At 42.7% G+C, this 13,013-nt stretch overlaps 1 protein-coding gene across 1 annotated transcript in view; it reads left to right on the top strand.

The window, feature by feature from the left end:
- The window catches only part of OLFML2A (olfactomedin like 2A), a 135,391-nt gene extending 123,554 nt beyond the window's left edge, over positions 1-11,837 (top strand). Inside the window, exons 7-8 of the mRNA XM_029612907.1 lie at positions 4,145-4,330; positions 10,460-11,837. Of these exons, the coding sequence (XP_029468767.1) occupies positions 4,145-4,330; positions 10,460-11,061 (788 nt within the window). The 3' untranslated portion in view covers positions 11,062-11,837. The remainder of the gene's footprint in view (positions 1-4,144; positions 4,331-10,459) is intronic.
- The last annotated feature ends 1,176 nt before the right edge of the window (positions 11,838-13,013 follow it).

The raw sequence follows: 13,013 nt of genomic DNA, 5'->3' as shown, positions 1-13,013 counted from the left end.
CAGGATCGCGCAAAGCGTTAAAGTCCCCTCCAACCACTAATACCCTATCAATATAGGGGAGAAGTAGTTTATGTAATGTTTTAAAAAAAGGAGCTTGATTTGCATTGAGGGCATAAGCGCAGCATAATACTATGGGGACCTGAGCAAGTTCGGCTTCTAATATCAAATAATGACCGATGGATCCTTAATTTCATTCAGAACTTTGAGTTGGAAGTGTTTCCGAATTTAAATGGCCACCCCCACTGATTTAGAACTGGCAGACGCAAAATGAACTGCCCCCACCCAACTCCGGCATAATTTGGCATGTTCCATGTCAGTCAAATGAGTTTCCTGAAAGAAAGCCAGGTCAGCTGATTTCCGCTTCAGGGCCTGTAGGACCTTTGATCTTTTAATGGGGGAGTTAATACCACAAACATTCCATGAAAGCAAAACAGGTCCCCGATTAACCATTATCATATACAGACCGAAAACATGAGCAAAACAGTTCTGTATTGGGGAGAGAGATGGCCGTCACAGCAAGGACCACCTCCCCAACAGTGGATCACCAGCTGACCTTAAACATAGAGCATAGGAATTAGGGATACATAGCTCATTCCAGACTTCCCTTAAAACCCTTTCTCCCTCCAAGCAATCCCTCCCACCCCACCCTCCTTTCCTTCCCCCCACCTCACCCCACTCACCTCCCCCTCCTCAATGCCCCCATCGCTCACCCCTTACCCTTTCCTCATGCATACAAAACAGTATAAACCCCCCAAACAAGATCACTAAAAACGCCAGAGGCTCCCCTACCCTCCCCTCCACCCCTATCTACTAAAATGAATTGGAACAAAGCCCCAAACCAGAAAGAAAACAACGAGGCTCATATAGAATAACTGTGTAGAATGAGAGTACATGGATATATAAAGTTCATTCCCCTCGAAGTAAACTTCGCTCCTCCTGGGATTTGGAACCGAGTCAGGGTCACCCAATGCTCCGGTAGCAGCAACAGCAGCTAACCAGCTTGTTAACGACGAATGCACAGCTGTAAGAATTTTGAAACTTGCCCAGAAGATACATCAAACAACAGAAATAGGCATCCAACGAGCAATAGACCTAGGGCAGGCTGAGACAAGGAAAAACGAAACGAGCTGAGAATCGTTAGCTGAGGCAGAGACATAAAATCATGGTCGTGCTCCAACGCTCGCCGCCGGTGGATCCAGCATCGCAATATAGTCTCGTAAGTCTCCAACCTCCGAAAACCCAGCGTGGGCCTCCCGGTGTAGATACCCTTACCTTAGCGGGGTAGATAAGAACTGCACGTTGCTCGAGATTGTGAAGCTGGGGACAGTAGGGAGACAAAGCACGACGCCGGGCTGACAATGCCGTGGAGAAGTCCTGAAATATTAATATTTTCTGCCTTTCATATAAGAGAGCCCTGCCGCTGCGGACCACTTGCATTATTGCCTCTTTATGAGTAAAGTTCAAAATTTTCGCAATAATAATTATGGGTCAGTCTTGTCGTTCCCGGCGCTGGCCCTAATCGATGTGCGCGTTCCACACGTAAAAGGCCCGCGCTGCCTCCGATAGATTTAGCTTCCTTGGTCAGTCAGGCCTCCAGGAATTTCGGGAGGTCTCGCTCCTCTAGCGACTCCGGGAGCCCTACAAAACTCAAATTGACCGGCGGGATCGGTTTTCCAGATCCTCCAACCGGTTTGTGTGTTGCCGCCATCGCCGACTGGAGGAGAGTGATGTCAGACCGCATGGTCTGGAGGCCATCTTCCGCCTCAGAGATCCGCTGTTCCACCTCCTGAAAACGAGTTTCATAGCCAGTGAGTGAGGTCGTAAGGTCTGAAATCTGGTGCAATAGCTTTCTAAATTCGGGTTCCAAGGCTTCAACTACTGTGGTGCTAATGTCAGCCCAATTCGCCGGTACTGGAGAGTCAGGGAGTCCGGTCTCCTTCTCAGACAACGTATTGGTAGGCCTCACCTTCTCCCAGTCTTTATCTTTGTCTTTCTTAGTTGTTCTTGTGGACATTGTGAAGCCGAAAAAACTTCCCAGAAATTGCCGGTATTGGGTACTGTCGTCCAAGCCCAAATTGAAAACTTTAGTGTTATCAGATGGAGCTGGATGGTTAGGCAGGGAGCCAGCAAGGGCAAGCTACATCCGCTCCCTTGCAGAGCATCACGTGATTCTCCACCCCCCCCAAAAAAAAAAATCAATTAATACAATACCATCAGCAAAAAGAGAGTATAAAATCATATTTAAAATAGAACAAAATAAAAGCAAAGCTGAATTCTAACTAACCTAGATTCATCAAAATGTGATAAATTTCACATGAAAATGCCCACGGTAAGGAAAAGGGGCGTGGCTACGATAATTTAACAGTTCCACACCGTGGCTATATGGGGCAAATTTTAAAAGCCCTACGCGCGCCGAGCCTATTTTGCATAGGCCTGGCGACGCACGCAAGCCCTGGAACGCGCGTATGTCCCGGGGCTTGAAAAAAAAAGGTAGGGAGTGGGGCAGTCCAGGGTGGGGCGTGGCCAGAGCCTCCGTAGGGGCCTCTAGGCCGGGGGATCGCATGCCGGCACTCGTCCGGCACGTGCAACCCTACGCCTGCCTAGAGGCAAGCGCAACTTGCAAAACAAGGTATTGGGGGGGTTTAGGTAGGGCTGGGGGGTGGGTTAGTAGGGGGAAGAGAGAGAAGGTGAGGGGGGGCAGAGGAAAGTTCCCTCCGAGGCCCACGCTCTGAGGGAAGCGGGGAAAGCCATCGAGGCTCCCCTAGGGCTCGGCGCACAAGTGTGCACCCCCTTGCACGCGCCGACCCGGTATTTATAACATGCGTGTTGCGCTCACAAATCTACGCCTGCGCGTAGGTATTAAAAATCTGCCCCTTAGTGCTTCGCGTAGGTACTTTATTGCACCGTGGCGTTAAGTTATCGCACTTGCGATCACCTACCAACACCCTAACCCTAGCACCCTCTCGTCCATAACACCCCCTCCAACAGGACCTACACCCACACCCTCTAAGGAAATACAAAACCCCACACCTAACCTCCAGCACATAAGGTTTTGTCACTTAACGCAACCGTACACACCTCCTCACCCCAGTACTGAGCCTCTACGCGCTTAAAACAATTTGTATATAACATATATATATATCAATAATCACTCGACCCTTGTACATATTTTTTCCTTATGTACCAGTTTCACCCTCCCCTGCCCCCTCCTCTGTCTCGACCACCCCACCCCCTCCTTCCACAAGTGATCTAGTTATTTGCTCCGTTTTTGAGCTTATGTTTTACACTGTTTCTTGTAAAAGGCTTTGCCTATATATCCTTGTTGTAAGTTATCTGTAAACCGCACGATGTGCAAACGGTTGCCGTATATAAAATTAAATAAATAAATAAATAAATATTTGTACTTCGCAAGTTGCGAAGTGCCCAGACAGGTATTTCACACTTTTGAGAGAGAGACTCTTTATAAGGCTCATAGTAGTCAACTCTTTATACCACTATAGAGGGCCAACTAGTAACGCGAGGTAAGGTTTTGGTGGTCGTCTAGGTTTTGGGGCCAGTTTTGCATGCACAGTGAGACGTACGAACAGCACAGTACACATCAGTGAAGATTTGACATGATTTGGAGTGAGGAAAGTCACACAAAGATGAGATTTCTACAATGTTCTCCTCACCCCTAACTTGATGGACTCTCTACCAAGGTACTGGCTGGCCCTCTTATAGTGGTATAAAGAGTTGACTACTATGTGTGCCACCCCAGAGACGTGCTCTCTCTCTCTTTCTCTCTCCCCCTCCTCCCTCTCCGAAAATGCCCAAAACGGTATTTGCAATATTTGTCACAATTCCCACTTCGGGCATATTGCTGTGATAATGCCCCTTATTTTCATTGACCCCGCCCCTTTGAATAAATTTAAAATTTTGCATTCATGCTACGCATTGTGGGCGTTAGGACCCTAACTGCTGACAATAACGCCATGACCCTGTAAAATCTCTAAAAAAAAAATAGTACATATCAATCAATAACATAATTAAACTAAACATTCAGATACCAATCAAAAGTATTACATTACAAACAGGATAAATAATATTCTAAATTCCAAAAGCCTGCTGGAATAACCGTGCTTTTACTGCCCTTGCATTTTTGCAGTCAGAGAGAGTGAATGTGAGGGAACCATTGCCTCAGTGGATGCTCCAGAGCGACAGCACAGCTATGGGCGTAATGAAGGGGCTTGGATGAGAGATCCTGTGGCCAAAGATGAGAGGATTTACATCACTAACTACTACTATGGAAATAATCTGGTGGAATTCAGAAACCTTGATAACTTCAAGCAAGGTGAGGGAAGCTATTTTGACACTAGCTTTTTAAGCTTGTTTGACTTAATGCAAAAAAATGATTATTGTTGTTATGATTTGTGCAGCAAATACCAGAGATACGCAGTGCGTTACAGATACACACGGGAATAATTTTGTGACAGCCTGCATAGGAAAGTCGGCAAAGACGTGAATAAGTTTCATAAGTTTTCAAAGCAAACTGACTCACGTACGTTTGCTTTGAAAATTATGCCAACAAAACTACCCTGCACGTGATTTCACTTGCTAATTAGGGTGCAGGGAATTTTGGGGTAAAATTCCACATATACTTTTGAAAATTCGGAAATTTGTGCTTAAATCCAAACCCCTCCCCAGCTCTATCCCCGGGACCACTTCTACTCAGCCCAGGTAAACTTACACGCATACAGCACATACGTGGGTATGTTTACTCATATGTCGGGTGGACACGTTTATAATAGGTCATTGTGGCAGGTAAAAAGGTACTTAACCTCTGGAAATGCCTTTGAAGATGGACAGTCCCTACTTTTTGGAGCTTACAGTCAGAAAGAGAAGACAAACAACAAAAAGCAAATATGAGCCTTTGAGATAAAACAGCAAGGCCACGACCAAGAAGAATTAGAACAGGTGGTTATAGGTGGGATTAAATTGAGGATATTAATTGAGCATCATGAAACATGATTACTTTACAGTCTGGGCATTCTACTCTTGGCCTGATCTACTAAAGGGTTTGAAGATAATTTTCAAAGGAATTTAACTGGGTAACTAAGGTGTTTCCTGGCTAGATTTCCCCCACCCAGTGTGACACTTACCCCCTCAGAGGAGCCAAAAATGTACACGGACTTTCACAATGCGCGTGCTTTTGGCCAAATTAAAAAGAGGACTCCTGGGGATGCATTAAGGTCGGGTGAGTAAACGATATCAGGTGAATTTTAAAAGCCCGACGTGCGAATCATTCGGGGGTTGCGGGAATAAGTCGGGCTTGTGTGCACAGACTGTACTGTAAATGCCGCAACGTGCACATCTTGAAGGTTTTCAAAAAGGGAGAAGGCATGGGGCATGATCTGGCTGGGGCATGGGCGTTTTGGAGCGTGAACCTGAAATGTGCTCATAAATACATTCGCAGCTTGGCGCACGCCGAGCTCCCCTGCTATGTAACTTTACTTCTGCTATGGATGTCGTGTAAGCTTAAGTTTAAAGAAATCTAGGAAGATCTACGGGGTTTCATAGGTTGGGGGGAGTGAAAGCTATCAAACCAGGGAAGGGGGTTTGGGGGGACCTATCTCATAACTGGGTATGCTGGGGACGAACTGGTAAAACTGGGAATGGCAGCAGTGCATTCCCCCTTTCAAAATCCCCCAAGTTACGCGGTAGAAGTGGCATTTGTGCATGCCTGCTTAAAATTTGCCACGCATGCGGCCAGACTATTTTATAACATGTGCGCGTATGTGTGCATATGTTATAAAAATGATCGTTCCCCTGGGCACGGGCCGACGTATGCATGGAAATGTGCACACTTGCGCTGGTTTGAAAGTTACCGTCCCTGTATACAATTGCATTTTCAAATATACACAAGGATGGTAACTTTTAAACCGGTGCCCGGGGCACACGTGTGTGCACATTCATCAGCCCGTGTCCAGGGACGCAGCAATTTTATAACATACATGGCTATATGCACACATGTTATAAAATAGCCCGGCAGCGTGCACAGGTGCACTCAATTTTAAGTGGGCGTGTGCCTGTGCTCCCAAAAGCCGTTTCTACTGCGTAATTTGGGGAATTTTAAAAGGGAAGTGCACTGATGCCATTGCCAGTTTTTTCCAGGTCATTCCCAGTTCGTCCACTTAAGGAATAGGCTTTCCAAACCCCCTTGGTTTAATAGCCTTCGTTAACCCTAACCTTTAAATCCCCACTGATCTGTCTAGATTTTTTTTTTTTTGTTTGTTTTACAAACTTACACGTCATCCATAGCAGAAGTAAAGTTACGCGACAAGGGACCCCGGCGCACACCAGTGCGTGCAATTATTTACCCGCAATTTTCATGTTAAAGTCCCAGAACACCCATGCCCCGCCCAGACCAGGCCCACACCGCACCCCTTTTTGGAAACTTTTCATTTGTGCGTGCAGCGGCATGTGTGCGCACATAGGGGCGGCTTTTAAAATCCGCTTGGCGTGCGCCTGCCCAACATATTCGCCCGTGCCCTAATTTCGGCACGCGGCCGGGCTTTTAAAATTCATCTCACAGAGTTTTGCCCTGTTACTCCAGAAATAGTGAGGGCAAAATATTTGCATGCTCCAATACACTCATTATAATTATTATTTATTATATTTATATACCGACATTCCATCTGAGATATGACATCTGTTTACATTCAGATACTGGAGGTATTTCTCTATCCCCAGAGGGCTTACAATCTAAGTTTTACCTTCAGCGAATTCAAAGAGAAATTACCCTGGGTAGTTTCTCTTTGAAAATTCACCACGAAGTACTTGTGTGCTGAAGTGAAAATTCCCCCTTCATGTGGAAAGTCTCCTGTTTAGGGCTCTGGCAAATATGTGACTTTTGCAGAAACCCTTCCCATATCCTTAGCCCTGAGAGAGGATTTTTTTTTTAATTCTGGTAGTAGGTAGAGTGAAAAGAGCCTAAGATTCTTCCTGCAGGAGGCAATGTGTGCCACTGCAAAATGGAACGGCTGCCGCAGAACCCTCCCTTATCCCTTCCAGAGAGGTTCGATTCCTCTGTGCTGGTGGCAGCACTTGTTGTTTTGGCCTGCCGCAGGGATGCAGCAGCCAGCCCACATCCTCTACTCCCACAGGAACACACATTTTTTCTCCCCCCAAATATAAATATTTAAAAGCATTTGACCATTTATTTTGAAGCAGATACCATGCCCTGCGGTGTAGTTCCTCACCGCACCTGGAAACACGTTTGTATAAATGCCTGGCTGAACCCATGAGGTGTAAAAATTTGGATAGAGAGCAGACATTTTAACATAGCATTTTTATGCATGATTTAAAAAAAAAATAAAAAATGAACATCAGAGCTTTCACAAACAAAAGTGTACTGCTGAAATTTTAATGAGGATTCCAAAGAGATTTGGAAGGTTTGCACAACCTTCAATATCCCATTATATTGTTCAAATATACTGGGATATAGTGGTTTTACAGGTTGATTAGTGTTTTCCATGTATTCTTTTTTTTTTTACAGTTATCACTCATCCCTATTGTAAATAGCCTTACAGTCATTTTATCCACTGGTTTAATTCATGCCACATCAGTATCTACTGGACTTGGATTTGATTCTCTGTCTTTCTAACTCTGAGCTCAATGTGAGTTACATTCAGGTAGAGGAAGTTTTTTGCTTGCTTCAAATGGCTTAGATTCTGACAAGGTAATTTTCAAAGAAAAATGTAAATATAAACATACTATTATAGCTATTTTCAAAAGCCATGTACCTATATTAAGTGCACTTGACACGGGTAAAACCTATTGACAATGTATTAGCATATATTTTCAAAGGTTTTTGAAAACAGTACCTGAATGTAATCCACTTTGAAGTGTCTGAAAGATAGAATTATAGATCAAAATAAAATAAAATTGCTACAATATATGCCATTGAATTTTCAATAGGTTTTGCCTGTGTTAAGAGCACTTAATGCAGGTAAATGGGTTTTTGAAAATTGCCATGATATTATGTTACATTTATATTTTCCTTTGAAAATTACCCTGTTTGTACTTGAGGCAGTGGAGGGCGAAATGACTTGTCCAAGGTCACAAAGAGCACCAGTGGCTTCCCAGGTTCTCCATACACTGCTTTAACCTATAGTCTACTCCTCCACTGACTCCTAAAATTTGTTTCCGAATGGCAGTGGAACAAGGTACACTACTGTACACGAAGTTAAGAAACAGATTTTGAGAACCTGTTGTTAGTATTCTTGATGGTGGTTGGCCCTTGCTAATACTGACAACAAATATTTTTTAAAACAAGACAGTATTCGAGATGCAAAAAAAAAATATGACCATCCTCAAGAAATGTCAACATGCATATAAAGAACATAAGAGCTCAGGGACAGTCAGTGAAAAGAAAACTGGTTGACCAATGAAATCTTGCAGCATATTACCTGATGCTGTGCCCAACACATGCATGCAGTAATATTTTCCCACTGCATGCCTCTTGGGTTTAAAGATAAAATGGAAACTCCTTTCACCTTACTAAGAAAAATGGTTTAATATACAGTTAGATGATTCCTGAGCATATACAATACTAGAAAAATTGGACTGCAAATACCAGAATGCATTGGGGTAACAATAGAAAATCATGGTTGGTTCAGGCAGTACTAATAGAATAGAAGTGTGTTATTGGGCAGCCTTGATTTACATAACATTATGCAATTTATCCTCCTTTGATTGCAGTACATCCATTGAACCCTGCCCTTTTTGGATAATTCTAATTTAGATACTTATTTGTGTAATAATCCAGAATGAAACATGTAATTTAAACAAATTATGTTCTATGATAACAGATTTCTTCCTGACTCCAGAAAGGTGATTTGAAGCAAATCTCATTATCAATAATTCTAGGTGAAATTTAAAAGCCCAATGTATTCCAAAACCAGGAGATATGCGAATATGCTGGGCCGGCGCGCACTGAGCGGATTTTAAAAGCCGCCCGAGTAGGCGTGTATCTCCCGGTATGTTTACAAATGAAACAGGACAAAAAAGGGACGGGGCATGGGAAGAATGTGGGCATTCCTGGATTTATGAATGAAACCAGAAAGTAAAAACTTATGCGCACAAGCATGCGCCAGGGTCCCCTATACCATAACTTTACTTCTGCTACGGATGGCATGTAAGTCCTAAAACAAAAAAATATAGGCATGTCAGAGTTTTAAGGCTTGGGGTTAAGAAGGGGAAAAGAAGGCTATTTAAATAGGTGGGTTAGGAAGACTAGGCCAACACTAGATGAAGCTTGTGGTCTTTATCAGCCATCACATTCTCTATCTGGAGCTGTGTCTGGTCAACTTGCAATGGGCAAGCATAAATCATCAGGAGCTCGGTTTGAGATATTTTAAAGACAGGATGATTTAGGAAGTCTGAATGTGGACACATGCTGTTCTTTTGCACTGGAAAAGGATACTTTCATGATGACTTGTGTGTTACTATTAGCTTCTGTCTGACCTTGGAAAGCAAGTTTATTATACTGTATGTGTGGAAGATGGAAGGCAGAAGGCACTAAAATGATCAGTGTTTTTCACGTAAAAGCATATGGTGACAGATTTAAAGATCTAAACATGTAATATGCGGGAAGAAAGGAGAGATATGAGACACTTAAATACCTCCAAGAATTAAATGGCCTGTTTTTTAAGATCTATGCAGGCCATCTGTGCTACTATTTCATGTTCTTATGTTTTAACAGTGTGCTTGTTTGATTACTTAATATTGGTTTTAATTTGGTTTTATGTACATTTATTTAATTTACATATGTTTATTTAACTAATTTATTATGTGTGTAGATTGTAACCTGCCTAGATTTGTAGATATAAATGTATAAATAAAATAAATGCACAGAAGGCAAGCCTCTTTCAATGGAAAGGAGGCTCTAGAATGAGTGGTCATGGGATAGTGTTGCCAACTGGCTCCAAATTTTCAAAATAGGTTGATCCAGTCCTGGTTTTACCCCATCACATGCAGGGACTTATAGATCTGATTTCCCTATTGCACGCCTTAAGAAAAGTAAGGCTACAAATCCTTGCATGTGATGGGGTAAAACCAGGACTGGATCAACCTGTCTTGAAAATCTAGAGTCAGTTGGCAGGGAAATATTTCTTTACAGAAGGGAGTGAACTCATGGTAGAGACGAGGACAGTGTCAGAGTTCAAGAAAACATGGAACAAGCACAGAAGATCTCTAAGGGAGAAGAATTGTAAAGTTAAGTAGGAGATGTGGAAGGGCAGACTGGATGGGCCGTATGGTCTTTCTCTGCAGTCATGTACTATGTTTCTATATCCTAAACCAATCAGTTCAAAAGCCTTGTATTCCTTCCCCTTGAAAAGTCTCAGTATGGAAACATAGATAAAACTTTCCACTTTGTGTTTTTTGGGTTTTTTTTAACAACATTCTTTATGTCTTATAGGCCGATGGAGCAATTTATATAAACTTCCTTATAACTGGATTGGTACTGGCCATGTTGTATTCCAAGGGGCATTTTACTACAACAGAGCCTTCACCAGGAATATCATTAAATACGATCTTAAGCAACGCTTTGTAGCTGCCTGGGCCCTCCTGCACGATGTGGTTTATGAGGACACAACACCCTGGAAGTGGAGAGGCCACTCTGACATTGACTTTGCTATTGATGAAAGCGGCCTTTGGATCATTTACCCCTCTCTGGACTTTGACTATTCCCAGCAGGAAGTTATAATAATTAGCAAGCTTGATCCTAATGACCTCTCTGTAAAGAAAGAAACTACTTGGAAAACAGGTCTCAAGCGTAACTCGTATGGGAACTGTTTTATCATCTGTGGTATCTTGTATGCTGTAGATGTTTATAACCAAAAGGAAGGGCAGATTTCGTATGCGTTTGACACCCATACAGACACAGAAGCTAATCCCAAGTTGCCTTTCATCAATGAATATGCCTTCACAACACAGATTGACTATAATCCAAAGGAGAAAGTCCTCTATGCTTGGGATAATGGACACCAATTGACATATAAAATTAACTTTGTTGCCTGATTGCATTGCTCAATAGTTTCAACGAGGATTGCTCCCACACAAAAAAAAAAGCACTTTTTATACTTGCGAACTGTGCTTGAAGATGGACAAAATATATATACTTTTGCATGTAGACACCATGGACTGTTAGTATCTTAGTACATAAGTGATCCATGGTAGAGTAAAACAATGATAATGTGGCTCCCAAACCCTTAGAGTGCCTTAAGGTATGACAGAGTGGCAAGTGCCCTCTGTCCTTCCTCACTTTGATCTTTCCAATCGCTCTGATAGCAAAAGAAAACTAAAGATCACCTTCAGTGTGAAAGTAAAATCCAAAGAGCTTTTCTCACTAACAAGTCAATGACATGTTCTGTTGAGCATCTACTTCACAGCAGCCTTAAAGGGAATGTTTTCTGTGCCTTCTGTATCAGCCTTAAAGAGGTATATAAATTAACTGCCACTTATTATAGCTTTCTGACAGGAGAAAGCTTTGCCCTTGCTATGGAGCTGTAGAAGGCAATCAGTGTAGTGTAAGGCACATCTTCATATAATGTCCCCATGAACAAATTTGTTATGTCTTCCATTGGTATTTCAAAAGCATAAATTCAACCAGATTGCACAGTTCGGTCAAATGATTTTGAAATGCAATCAGGACTATATTGCAGATAACAGACTGGTGAACTTGCAGTTCCAAGTGTGTTAGAAATTCCATTAAAGAAAATGTAAAAGTAGAAAGAAATGTGGATGTTGCTATAGCAGATATCAGCTCCTTTTACAAATACTATTCATGTACAGCCCAGCTGCCTTAAATTTGTTTTCCTTTTATTTTTTCTCCTCCCTCTCACCAACCCATTCATACACTTTTCTCCAAGGAAATGCTGTGTGCTTGTCATGTTGGAGATGACTCTTTAGGGATAATGTTCAGACTGTCCGTATTGGGACAAACTTGACCACGGTACTTTTTAGCCATGGACTTTGCACAGAGTTTCAAAGAAAAAGTGCGTACCTCCTTTCAATTTAAAACTTGCCACAAGAACAAAGTGCCCATGGATAGTTGCATCTTCTTTATTTTGTGTGTGTGCGTGGGTACATTTTCAATGGAAATAGCACATGTATGGTTGAAAATATCATCTTCATGTATTATTATCCTCCCTCGACCTAAACAGGCCGAACGAACACCTTCTGTCAATGCAGTTAAACGTTGGCATGTTGTGGAGCATTGCTTGTGCTTTTAAACACATTCAGGAAGGGTGATTGTCAGCTGGCCAGTTTATGCACATAAGTTGCTATCTACCCACAGCTGTGGAATGGAGGAGTAACCTAGTGGTTAGAGCAGGGGACTGTGAACCAGATAGACTAGGATTCAAATTCTAATTCTCAAACTGCTGATCCTTTTGAGCTTAGGCATGTTACTTCCTTCACTATAGCCTCAGGTACAAACTTACAGCCTGATTTTAAAAGGGCCACGCACTTAAAAATGGGGGGGTTACACGTGTGGCCGGGCCTTGCGCGCGCTGCACACATTTTCGGAAGGGCCCAGCCATGTGCGTAAACACCGGGAACCGTGTGCACATTGACACACATACGCTCTCCTTTTAAAATTGACCACTTACATTATAGGCCTTCTATGTCAGGGACTATACCTACATTATCTGTACTGTAACTTGCCTTGAGCTTAGATTTAGAAAGTCATTAATTCCAAATCAATATACAGCTTTGAAAATTGTTCTCCAGAAGTATATCTCACAACTTGTTTAATGAGTGAGGCTACTTAGTTCTAGTAATGACTTTTTAACTAACATGCCGGTACGGGTAGCTCTATACTGCAAGACATAAAGAGAATGCTTGCAAGAATCAGAATGTATTGGGATGAGAGTTCAGATGCTTAACTTACCTCTAAGTCTCATGCCCTCAAATGCCTCCATGCTGGGTCAGACCAAGATCCATTGAGCCCAGTGGCCATCCCAGATCAT

The sequence above is a fragment of the Rhinatrema bivittatum genome, chromosome 8 (genome assembly GCF_901001135.1).
Source record: "Rhinatrema bivittatum chromosome 8, aRhiBiv1.1, whole genome shotgun sequence".
NCBI classification, from domain to species: domain Eukaryota; kingdom Metazoa; phylum Chordata; class Amphibia; order Gymnophiona; family Rhinatrematidae; genus Rhinatrema; species Rhinatrema bivittatum.
Note: the sequence above shows the minus strand (reverse complement) of the source record. Positions and strands in the feature narration are given on the sequence as shown.